Source organism: Oenanthe melanoleuca, chromosome 3 (genome assembly GCF_029582105.1).
Source record: "Oenanthe melanoleuca isolate GR-GAL-2019-014 chromosome 3, OMel1.0, whole genome shotgun sequence".
In the NCBI taxonomy this organism is placed as follows: Eukaryota; Metazoa; Chordata; class Aves; order Passeriformes; family Muscicapidae; genus Oenanthe; species Oenanthe melanoleuca.
The window spans coordinates 102221125-102233649 of NC_079336.1; the positions used below are offsets into that span (position 1 = coordinate 102221125).

Sequence of the window (12525 nt, forward strand, 5' to 3'; positions counted from 1 at the left end):
TACTTTGTAAAATTTTATTACCAACTGAAGAGTCAGAGGACTCATTAAATAGAAATAGATCTGAGGATCAGAGAATCATTTGTGATGGTTTTCTTGTATTTCTTTGTACTACAAACTGTTCATGTCATGACTAATTTAATTTTATTTTTTTCATATTAACAGAACAGCTTGATGCTCTGAAAAAGATGATGGAGGCTGGGGAAACTGCTGCTCCTGTAAATATCCTGGAGGATGATAATGAAGAGGAAATAGAAAGTGGTGAGGATTTCCTGGAGAAGGGCTCTCAGACACTGCCTGTGGTAGATCAGTGGGCTGGGTGCCCCTAAGCAACATGCCTGTGGTCTGTGGCAGCAGCAGCTGGTCTGGGCTCAGTGCAGCACCATTTGTACAGACCCCAGCCTTGCCAGCTCATCCCAGACAATTTCAGAAGTTTTATTAGAACACCAACCAAGTCAGATTTTTATTCTGTCTGTGAGAGAAAGGCTAAGAAGTTGTGATATGTTTTGAAAACATATATTGTCACTGTGTTTAACACTTGTGTCAACATCAGAGGGGATTATTGCATTATACTTTGTAAGGATAAAATGAGGGGTAGAATTTTTTTTGCCAAACCTCAGTTATCCTCAGTGTAAATGTCCAGCTCTGAGCCAGTGATGTGGCCAGCAGAGAAAAATACACATATGTGAGGTGTGATCCACTCTTGTCTGTTTTAAATGTCCACCTTCAGAGGATGTAAATCACCCACTGCCTGCAACTGTCTGAACCAAAGGAGTGGCCTGTCACCTGAGTCATAGTGAATGTCCCAGCTTTAACCTACCACCTGGTCCTCTCACATATTTTACATATTTCTTTTCTTTTACTTTTTATCTTTGAGTACTGTAGGTTCTAATGGCAAATCACCTTAAAAGCAAATGAGAACAATTCCTTGTAGTGGGGACACACAAGGAGTCTGACAATGCTGTCAAGAAGCCTGGCCACTGGCATCTTCTTAGATCTGCATTTGAAGAACTCTGTCATAAGTTCTTGTTATTTCCCAAGGCTATTGCCTTTTTCTTTTTACACCTTTGCTAAGCAAAATACTGATTACTTTAAAAATGCAGCAAATAAAATTTCTTTTACTAACCATTTCAGGAACAGGCCTTAGCTGTAATTTATTGCATTTGGAAACAGTTAACTAGCTCTTAGAAATCTAATACCCTGGGTTTTATTACTGTTTTAAAAAATGCCAATCCCAAACTTGTGAATTCAGCTGTCATTTGTTTCATGCCTTGCAAAGAAAACAGCACTTGCTGTGATTTTTACACTGATTCTTTTTGTTTCCTGTGCAGCTGACCAGGAAGAAGAAGCTCATCCTGAGTACAAATTTGGAAGTGACCTTACTGTGGATGATTACAGTCAAAAAGAAGCTGTTGCCATCAGTGTCAAAAAGGTGGGATTACTTCTTTCATATATATTTTTATGAAAACTTTCCATGGAGGTTGTTGCAAAGGGCACTCTGCTTTGTGGAAACATCAGAGCACTTCTTGGAAGATTCAAACCTGAGATCTTCATCAGGTGCCCCTTACCTTTAGGTTCATGAGAACACAAAGCTTTGTAGCCAAAAATACTCTCCCCTTGTTCAGGTAGGATATACTCATAAAGGAAACAGAATCAGTATGTAGGGAACAGTATACAAGTGGTGGATTTAAGCAGAAATACTAATTAAAGGCAGCAAACAGTTTCCTGCTCCTGCCTCTGATACTTTACTTTGCATCTCAGGTGCAAAATCCTAGTGAGAGGTGGACATCAGCTTTCTTGCTCAGCAGTATTTTTGCAGGGCTGCATTCTGTGTCTTCACTGCAGGGTTTTCCTGCATCATTTTTCATGGTTAACCCTTAGGGTAGGTTCTCTCTTTCACCTCCAGCAGTGTAGGGAAAACAGGACAATAATTCCCAGTGGGGTGGTGTGGCAGGGGTGCTCTATCAGGCAGCCAGCTGGCACAAAGGGAAAGAGTTCTCTTTATTCCACTCATACCTGACAATTACAGTTTATCAGTCTGTGCTCAGTAACTTCAATATTAGTTGATGATAATTAGATACAGAATATTGGAATTCAGAACTAAGCTGCTCTGGCACTGAAGGCATTAGTGCTGCTTGCTCCAGAGAAAAGCCCACATGTGAGGGCTGAGGTACCTTATCAGATCATGTTTCTCTGTCACTCAAGTGTTGTAGCCACTTCTTCCCTCCTGCTTGGTTTCCTTGGATCTTTCTACAGACAGAGGTATAGGTGTGGAAAATAGCAGTACCAGAGACATCAGACCTCCCTTCTGTGTCTCACTTCAAGTCAACAACTTTGCTTCTTCAGGACTTTTATAGATCCTTCCACTGGAGTATTATTTCACTTCTTTGCTTTAGGGAAGATTCATTTACTAAGTCAGCTGGTCCTTAACTATCTGAATGTTTTGGGGTGTTTTGGTTGGGTGGTTTGGTTTTTTTTGTTGTGGTTTTGAGGATTTTTTCTTTCCCCCCAGATTATTTGCTCATCCTCAGCATGTCCTTGAGTAACTTCTCTGCTTCTCTGCTCATCAGTGACTTGATCTTTATTCTGTAGGAATGTACATTCAGTGCCAAGACAATATTTATCTAAGATTCTCAGTACTGGTAGCTTTTAACAGAAGGCAGACACCAGACTGCTCCATTGCAAATAACATCTTGAGACAAGCCTTCTCCAATGTGGACATTTCAAGCACAGATTCCATCACTCTTAACCCTCACTTTTCAGAGCCTCAGTTTTCAGGCAGTTTGTACATCCAGATCAGATGGTCTTTATTGTGGTCTTTATCTGGGTGTGTTATTCTTTCATTCTTCTCTGAAGCTTCCTGTCCCTAGCATCTAGTGATAGCTCTGGTTTAGGCTTAACTGTCTGGCATCCTTCATCCTATTCCCATGGCTGAGTTTCAGATCTTGTGTACCCAAATTTGGAATAGACTACAAATTTTTGAGAGTGAATGGGACAGCTGAGCCATGCAGGAAGATGGAAAAGGGTTTATTTTTTGCTAAATGAATTAATTTTTTTAGGATTTTTCCTCCTTACTTGTGAGTGTTTCTTATTGCTTTTTCTTTGGGTAATGTATATATATTTTTTTTCCCTTAGGCTGTTGAAGATTCTGAGCAAGAAAACAATAAAAAGGTGACACAGGATGTAATGTAGTTTATTTTATTGCTTTATATATAACATTCATATTACTTACCATTCATTCTCAGTGGTTTAACAATTTTATGCTCAGTTTCACTGCACCTATTTTTGAAAGTGACTCTACCTCCTTTTGTTCTCTAGGGCTTCTTCTGTTATACTTTCATAGTGGGATCAGGGCTATCAGAAAATCTGGGGACAGACAGGAGTGCATGACCTTTGCCTGCTTAGAAGTATCTGATCTCCAATGTCGTGCCTGGGAAACTAGCTCTCTGAATGGTGTTGAGATGTACCATCCCTGCTTTATTTTTTCCTCTGCCCTTACCCTGGCTGCACTTTGTTTTCCTCTCTCTTTCTTCCTTTTGCTTTCCCTTGGGACTTCTGCATTTATCTTCTCCCAGGAATCCCTTCTGTAAGACTCTTCCCACCTCTTTCCACTCTCCTCCTCCTCTTCTCTCATTCAAGCTGCCCCTGTTCATAACCACACTTTGTTTCAGTCTGTGTTGTTTTTCTAAGTGGGTTCTGCTTCTTTTCTTGAGGGATGGGGAGGTATAAATAATATGAAGATCAATTTTTCCCCCTTGTCTTCTCTATCCTCTAAAAGGGTTGTGTTCTGTTGTAACCATTCCTTTGTTTCTGTAGACTTTAAGAAACATCCCATCCTTACCCCTTTCTTAACTCATAGTTTTAAAGTTGTGAACAGTGTGAGGTATAGCCCTACTGTAAAAATTAAGGGTCTGCAAGGGAATAAGATAAAATCAATGGCTAGTACATTGTCTTGGGACACTGTCTTTCAGCCAAAGTGTCCCTAACACAGAGCTGCATGTGCAAAGTACCATTGCCTGAGCACTGAAGCATCATAATCCCTTTGACCCCCTTTTCACTGTGGTTCCTTTAGTTGTAGGTGTGGATGGATCAAGATAGTCAGATATGATTAGCTGTTCTGAGCAGTCAACAGGAGGCACTTTAAAGAACCTTGGATTTTAGAACGTGGGTAATCAGTTCCTCATGAGTTAGTGGCCTTTCAAGAGTTAAGACACTGAAAAGAACTGGTTTCATTGAGTAAATTTTGCCTGAATTTGACCTAGGCTTTATTAACACCTATTGACCTTAAAAAAAAAAAAAAAAAAAAAATGTGTTTTCTACTAACGCAGGATGCTCTGTTTGGCATATTTTGGGATCAGATCTGTGAACCCTCAATATGCACATTTCTGAAAAGCAGTTGGGTTGAGCCCTGATGATGACCATTAGAACATGGTGTCAGTTTGATTTCACGGGCTGCTGGAAGTTTAATTCAGTCTAAAATTCACATACAGCAATGTGTACCTGGCCTCATTCTGCTAAGTCAGTAATTCTATGCAGTCAGAAAATTGTGTTCCTTGTGACTATAATCATCTCATACCAAGGCATAAATGGTTCCACTTAATATGGTTTTCATTCTTTGGGATTATGGCAGGCAGAGGTGCCATAATGCTGGCAAGTGGGTTCACTTTCCCATTACTCTCCCATCTCAGGGAGAAAATGAGTTGCATTAGTGTAGGTTCTATGAACTGCATTTTCCTCCAAGCACTGAAAGGACTTGGTAGTGCTTCCTCTTATTGACTATTTCCTGAGTTAATAATGAGGGAGAACTTCTGACAAACAGCCTGAAAATTCAAAGCAGCACTTCAAGAATGGTTGAATACACTTCATAGTTTCCAGCACAAGATCACTTGTCAGCCTACAGTCAGATTTTTTGGTCACTGGTTCACTGGAACTAGTGGAACAACCAAAAATGCATGTGTTGAAGAAACACAGTGAATTTGCAGAGATTGCTTATCTTGACAGAGATTTTTTATTTTTTCCCCTTTTTTCATTTCAGTGAAAAGAATGTGTTTCAGACTGGTTTAGGGAAAGGCAAATATTGAACAGGTAGAGCCAATTAAGAAGTGCTTCCTGATGTGGGTTTCCACCAGATGAGATACTTGTACAAAACTCTACATTCTGTTATAAATAAAGTTTATACAGGTGATGGATTCAGGTTTTTATTGAGTTGAAGTGGATAAGAATATGAACTTGGTACTGTCTCTCTTGTTTTTTTCAGTGAAGGCTGTGGTTCCTAAATTTTGGTTTGCTTCTGTTAGCAAAGATTAACAGTGGAACTTATTTGTGTTTTGATGTTGAGGAAGTTCTACTGAGTGCCAAGTATACAGAGATTCTATCAGAAAATCACAAATACTTTTAACATTAAATCGCAGTTTTTGAGATGTATTTGACAAAGATGGATCATTATCTCCCAGCATTGTTCAGGCTGTTGAAATATTTATCTTTTATCCCAGTCTTATCCTACTAACTTCATGTAATATTTACTCATTGCTTAGTAGCTTTTCTATCATCAGCCCTCTTGACTGCATCTTGTAACATTGAGATTCTTATATCAACAAGAAAATAAATTTGAACTTGCAACACTAAACTTCCACTTTTCTTGGATTAAGTTGTACTGTCTTTAACCTTCTTCAGATTTGGCTATGATTTTGTCCCACCTTTGAAAAACCCAACAGCAGTGTTTACACACAGAAATGGTGATTGTTGTTTTTAATGTGTTTTCAGGGTTTAGTAACTGTGGAAGATGAACAAGCGTGGATGGCATCTTACAAATATGTAGGTGCCACAACCAATATACATCCATATTTATCAACAATGGTCAACTATGCTCAACCTGTAAAATTTCAAGGTTTCGATGTAGCAGAAGGTAACATAAAAGGTTGAATGAAATACAAGTATTTGCTTAACCTAGGTAGTTTTTTAATCTCTACATTTCCTGAATTTAGAAATGAAGGTGTAAGATTTTTGTAGTTTAATGACCATCATCAGTATGTTTGTAGACCTGTTTCCTTGAATGTAAAGCTAGCATGTTATTCCATTAGTCATCCACATGGAGTCACTAAATTACTGGGAGAATATGAAGCTGTTGAGGTTCTATTCCATGGGCCTTTCCAACTGAAATGCTTTTTTTAGTTCATCTCTCTCTGCAGTAAGGTGAGCACAACTGTCACAGTGGTCAGCAGTGAGCTGATACTGTACACCAGAAAATTTAATGTTGGTTTGCCTTATCTACCACACAGTGCAGGCTCTGAATAACAATATTGTCCTAAATGAAAAATGAAAATTTTGTTTTTTTCCCAAGAAGTGAAACAGAAAAGTGAGTCAGAAATACTATGAAATTTCTCATCACCGTAATTTAATACTATGAAATTTCTTATCACTATAATTTGATTTCATGAGTAATAGATAATGGGGAAAGAGACCAAGAATTGCTGTGTCCTGCTGTTATAGTGCATGATTTTGAGTTGTGCTTCGTCATTACAGAAGTGCTTTAAAATGTCTTGTCTTTTCTTTCTAGAACGTAATATTCACCACAACATGTCCTCTTTCAATGAATCAGTTGGACTAGGGTATTTGAAGACTCATGCCATTGAGTTTGTGAAGTATCCTTTCACCTCCTCATCCCACTTTTCTACCAATCCTAAAATAAACCAGTGCACCTTTCTAGATTTAGAAAGGAAAAGGAAAAATACCTCATGGAAGGACAAATAGTGAGATTAACATAAGAAGTGTGTTTTGATGTTGAAATACTGAAGATACCAGGACATGACTCTACATTTCTATGATGTTTTTGTTTCATTTTCCTTGATGAATTCTATAGTTACAATAAACGACAAATGAGTCGGATATACCCAAAGGGAGGCCGTGTGGATTCCAGTAATTACATGCCTCAAATTTTCTGGAACGCTGGCTGCCAGATGGTCTCACTGAACTATCAGACCCCAGGTAGGCAGCAACGACCAGTGAACCTCAATCCTAAAGAATGGCTTGGGCAGTAACTCTCAAACAGATGCCATGGATTTGCTTCTGGCATTTTTTGAGGAAACAGACATATGGCTAAATAATACAGCGGGGTGGAATTACAGAAGCGTAAGACAAGGAGCAATTAAAGAAAGCCATGCACAGAAGGAAAATTCAGTCCTCTTTTATGGAAAAATAATGGAGAACTGCATCTTCTCACAGAAATGGTTTTTATTAATAAAAGTGTTAATTACAGGGAAATCAGTGCTTTCACAAAACACAGCTCTGGCACGGTTGGGTGCGTGTCTGCAAAGCAAAGATGCAGTGCACAGATTAAGATGGTAAAAAGTAATGACTGTGTGACAAATGCATTTCTAGACCAGTCATTGTGAAGTGTTAGGAGTCATATGCTCAGCAGCAAAGGATGGGGTTTGAGATCCCAGCTGAATGATGCCAGGGAATGGAAATGCCTCTCCACAGAGTGATCTGAAAGGGGGCATTGTTCCTGTTCAGTGAAGGTGTGAGTATAGCAGGGCGAACTTTTTTGTTGTTTTGATTGGGATTTTTAATATATCTAGGAATGTCCTCAGTCATTTTTATAACAGACCCATTTCCCATTGCCTTTTTCTGTCAGTGGCAGTGCTTTTGTGCTTGCTTCCCCTTCCCTGAACAGTGTCTTTGGTGCTGCAGACACTTCTCGTGGTCATCCCCTGAGTTCTGTCCTGCAAAGCTGTGCTCCAGTTTCACCAGCTGAGGAGGCAGAAGGGATACACTGGAATATGCTGCTTGTAGAGCACTCCACTTGACATGGCAGGGAGGCTGGAGCAGAAATAGAAGCCTCACTCTGCTCCCAGCACGGCCTCTGCCCACTGCATGGCCTCCCCAGCCCCTTTATGTTGCAAATTAGGAGTAGTAAATGTCTAAGTGCAAGTGACCAACTTTCCTGTATCCCTCTTCTGTGATCCAGTTGTGCTGTCAAGATGAAGATGATTGAGGAAGTAAAAGTTACAGCTGCCCATGTAACTCCAGTAATAACTGGTATGGGCATACGACAATCTTGTATTTTGTATATCAGACCACCAACAGAATAGATTTTGTCCCCTTTGAAGGTATAGTTGGGCAAGAGAAAATCTGTTTTGTTGCTAAACCAGGGGAAGTAGAAACCTGCAGGAAAACATTTCATTTTTTACGGAATTCTGGAGAGGGTTGGATTAGAGGGAGGTTGTTACATGTTTATGATACATCTTTCTATACAAGTGCTGTAACAATGCACTCACTAAAACTCACATGCTTTTAAATGTTGAAACTAAGCTATGCTGCTGTGATCTTTGTGGTTACTTTGTGGGGTATTTTATTCAACCAAGTCCATAGAAAACCAGTGGGACATGCACCTCACCTTCTTTAAAACATCAGGCTACAGACAGCTTCATCAGAGGTACTTTTCATTGTGACAGAATACATTCTTCAAGGATGTCTCCTCTAGTATATTTTTTATTCTGAGGTTATTTTCACTGTTAAAGCTCCTGTATCCCCCTGTTATTCAGAGTGGTCTGCAGAAATGGAGACATCTGTACTGTGGGTACCATAAGTTAGATTATGGAAATCTCATCCCAAGGACTAAAATGTCCACAGTTGTTACTTCCCTGCTTGCCAAGTGTGTTTGAATTCAGGGAAGGGCTGTCTCCTAAGCACAGCATGGACTTCAGTGTGCTTGGTAATGCTGTTACTCCTGTGAAAAAATATGAAGTTTTCCTGTTGCTTCCTTTTATTTCTTAAATGTGGGTTATATATGCATTTAAAAAAAAATTTTTATGTAAACTTATTATTCTGGGAAAACAGTCTTATTTTCTGATCTAGTTCATGCTTTGTATTATTCAGCAGTAAAGTTAGTAAATTTTCTCTCTTGACAGATTTAGCAATGCAGTTGAATCAAGGAAAATTTGAGTACAATGGATCATGCGGGTGAGTGATGTGATTTAAACTATTGTCACTGTGTCTCAGAGTCCCTTACTAAGGTTTTAATAAAATTTTGTCACCATCAACTATGTGTTACAAAAGGAAAATGGGATGCTAGATGAAGAGTAGAAATTAACAGAGTTCAGGGAGAATTTGTCCCCCTAAGGAGGTATTCTAATGAATATGCTTTTAATTATGCTCAGTTTTTAAATGAGATTGAAGAGGCTTTGTGTTCATATTATGAAGATCATGAATACTGTTCACAGTTATTGAAATACATCTCCACCTTCTGTTCTCAGCCTCTCTTTGAAGGTATGCCTCAGAATGGAGATTCATTGCACAGTTCACAGAATTGTCAAATTTACTTGGACAAGTGGAATTTGAATGTATAGGGAACATTTTTAATCTGTGTACTCTTAATTGGAGCAGATTTCACAGAGAATACTGAAGTATTTCATCTAAGTTCTTGCTCATGATTTTTGCATGACAAAGGATGTTCAAGTGATGCTGATAGATTTTTTTTCAAATGTTGAGCACAGACCTTAATAGGATAGTCTGATCATTAGCACCAGGAGAAAAGGAGTTTAATGAATCACAGGAAATGACAGTCCAGAAACACATTAGAATCTGTCAACTCTTCTGGGAAGGAGCTACTCTTTTCCTACAGCAGATCTTATTCAGAAAGAAAATCTGAGTAGATGGAGCTTGGTAAAATTCCTCATTTGCAGAATGGGCACACAGTGCTTGGCCTTTCCATGCCTTTATTGCAGTTGTGAGCATTCCAGAAGAGCCCCTTGGTTTTGACAAAGGTGCAGTCTCTGTAATTTCAATCAAAATAATAGAATAGAAGAAAATAATAGAAAATAATAGAATAATAATAGAAAATAATAGAAAATAATAGAATAGAAGAAAACCAAAGCTTTCTTAGTTTGGTTCCTTTCTTGTTGGACCCACCAGCTTGGTGAAAGAGTACCTGCTTACTTTTGCCAAATTCTCTGAAGGATGGGCAAAATTATCAACTGAATTCTGGGATTCTTACATCAGTTTTTTGATAGTAATGCATGGTAATATTTTGATCTGCATTGTAAATGTGGTGGTGTTTCGGTGACAGAAAAGAAATGAAAGACTGAACATTTTCCTTCTGCCTGTACTTCTCTTTTCTCAGACTTGCAGCTTTCATGCTGATAAAACAAGATCATTTCAGTATTTTTTATTTCAGTGGGCTGGAAACAGAGGCTAAGGATAGTTAATTCCCTTCTGCCTCAACATACTTTAAATTAACAAAATATTAAGAAATCACTTTTTTAATGGAAGAAAAACATTTTTAATGGAAGAAAAAGGAGCAATATTACTTTCAAACAGAAGCCATATTATTAAATTAAAAATGGGTGAAAACATTGACATTCTTTCCACTGGAATTTTTCTAGCATGTTTTAATCTCTAAATTCTGTCAAGGCCTTTATAATATTCTGTACCAATGCTTCACTAGAGAGACTAAGGGTGGACAAAAATTAATCTTCTAGCAGCTTTGTCTGTCAGGGTTGCAGAATTAGCAAGATTTTTCTAGTTCCACATTTTCTTCCATCAGTTGAAGAGAATGTAATGTGCAGACTTTCTGCAGTGATCAGCTGCTGTTTCATTTTGGTGGCAGAATCCTTGGGTTTTGGTGCATCAGAGCACATATTGGCTTCATTGATATGTTGATCCAGTGTGAGGTCCTCAGGGAGGTATTGTGAGTGTTATTGTGGTGGTACCTTTCATGCTGCTATAATTAACAATCTGTCAGCACTGACATTATCAGTTGTTTTCCCCAAGGTTTCATAACCACAATGAAAAAATTAGCTTTGAGCTGAAATTTAGTGTATGAGCCTTGAACTCTAAGGAACTGCTTCATTTGGAAAAATAAAACTGAAAAATCCCTCTGTGCTTTTCCAAAGTATTAAAGTATTAAAACAAATGAGAGCATCTGTGTTTTATTATATGGTAACCTCCCTGTATATTTGAGCTGTATTATTCAGTTGTTTTGAAATGTCCTTGTTTATATTACATTTATTTTTATCTTAAAACCCCACATTGATTTCATCTCTCAGTAGCTGGTAATTCAAAATGAAAATTAATATTTATCTGTGTTCCAGACAGCCGTAATACTTTCTTGTACTTCCTCACACTTGCAGCTGGAATGAGTCTGGATTTTATAGTGCTATAGGAGAGCTCATTGTTCAAAGGCAGAACATCCATTTCATATGTATTTAATACAATTTTGATTTCCAATCAAGAATAATTTTCTCTTTTTTTTTTTTTTTTTTTTTCCCCTTGAAATAAGGTATCTACTGAAGCCAGATTTCATGCGACGCCCAGACAGGACGTTTGACCCGTTCTCTGAAACTCCTGTAGATGGTGTTATTGCTGCAACGTGTTCTGTACAGGTAAAACAGCAACAGACTGCTGGCATCACATCCAAAAGCACATTTAAAATCACCAGAAATAGGATATATACAGTAAATGTGCTTGGGTTGGGTAGATTTCAGAAAATTGTTTCCTTTTTAATTTTTTTTTAAATATTGCTGGCTAAGATTTCTTTGTTTACTTGATCTGAGTGGAATATGATAGAATTAAAAATGATGTGTTATTACACATAGTCATATTCTAACAGCCTTCATGGTTTTTTTGAAATGCATGAGTCCACACAAATGGAAAAATGAGTGAAGGTCATTCCCATGTACAATATGAAATTGCACAACATCACTTGTCACCACAGAGAAGGGAGGAATCTGGGCACACATGGACAGGATATTTTCAAAATGAAAAGAGAAAAATGGTTGGTGTGAGGCAGGCCCTTACTTTGGAGTTACCTGTGAGTAACAAAGTCCATAAAACTCCTGTTGTAGTTTTAAAGCATGGTTAGGTACCAAGTTCTGGAAGGAGGCTGACAATTGTAAAACCTATAAAACCTGAGCAAAAGACTTCAGCTTTCATTTAGCATTTTCCATGTGCTGCATTTAAATTTCACACCATCGATGGCCAAGCATTCCTCATGCATTCTAGAACTTCAGTTCTATTTGCACCTCTAGAAGAATAAACATGTTTCATTAATGTTAGTTTTCTTAAATGGTAATCAAAGCACAGTCCCTCCAAGAAGGAAGTGGGATCAGATAGTTCCTAGGTCAGGTACTTTGACAGTTACATTTTTTTTTTTGTGACTAAAACAAATATAAAATTCCATACAAATTTTGTAATTAAGGAGTCGAGAGGAGAAAAGCCAGCAATGATACCCCTGATCCACATAACTTTTCAGATTTTTATCCAGAGTGTTCCCTGAAAGGATGTTAGATCATTGAAACAAAAGGATTTGGAATGAGCTTAGGTCTGTGAAATCATGTTTCAGTTTTTTTTTCTTCCCTCCTTGGTTGTAGTAATGAAAAAATTAGCTGTGTTTTTAAGTAATAGATCATCTTGATGAAATAAAAATTTTCCCTGGAATAATCACCTGCTAGATTAATCTTGACTTGGAGTGAAATGGCAACAATTCTTCCTGTATAAAATGATACAGAGGAATCGTGTGGGATTTTTGGG

General features: G+C 38.0%; 1 protein-coding gene across 4 annotated transcripts in view; it reads left to right on the top strand.

Moving 5' to 3' along the window:
* Window positions 1-12525, top strand: part of PLCB4 (phospholipase C beta 4) — a 183360-nt gene that overhangs the window by 132914 nt on the left and 37921 nt on the right. For 2 of the 4 annotated variants that reach the window (XM_056488965.1, XM_056488964.1), the window contains 8 exons: window positions 163-258; window positions 1329-1429; window positions 3133-3168; window positions 5761-5902; window positions 6554-6638; window positions 6857-6981; window positions 8907-8958; window positions 11276-11378. In XM_056488965.1, the coding sequence (XP_056344940.1) occupies window positions 163-258; window positions 1329-1429; window positions 3133-3168; window positions 5761-5902; window positions 6554-6638; window positions 6857-6981; window positions 8907-8958; window positions 11276-11378 (740 nt within the window). The remainder of the gene's footprint in view (window positions 1-162; window positions 259-1328; window positions 1430-3132; window positions 3169-5760; window positions 5903-6553; window positions 6639-6856; window positions 6982-8906; window positions 8959-11275; window positions 11379-12525) is intronic. The other 2 variants (XM_056488967.1, XM_056488966.1) reach the window with 1 other exon arrangement.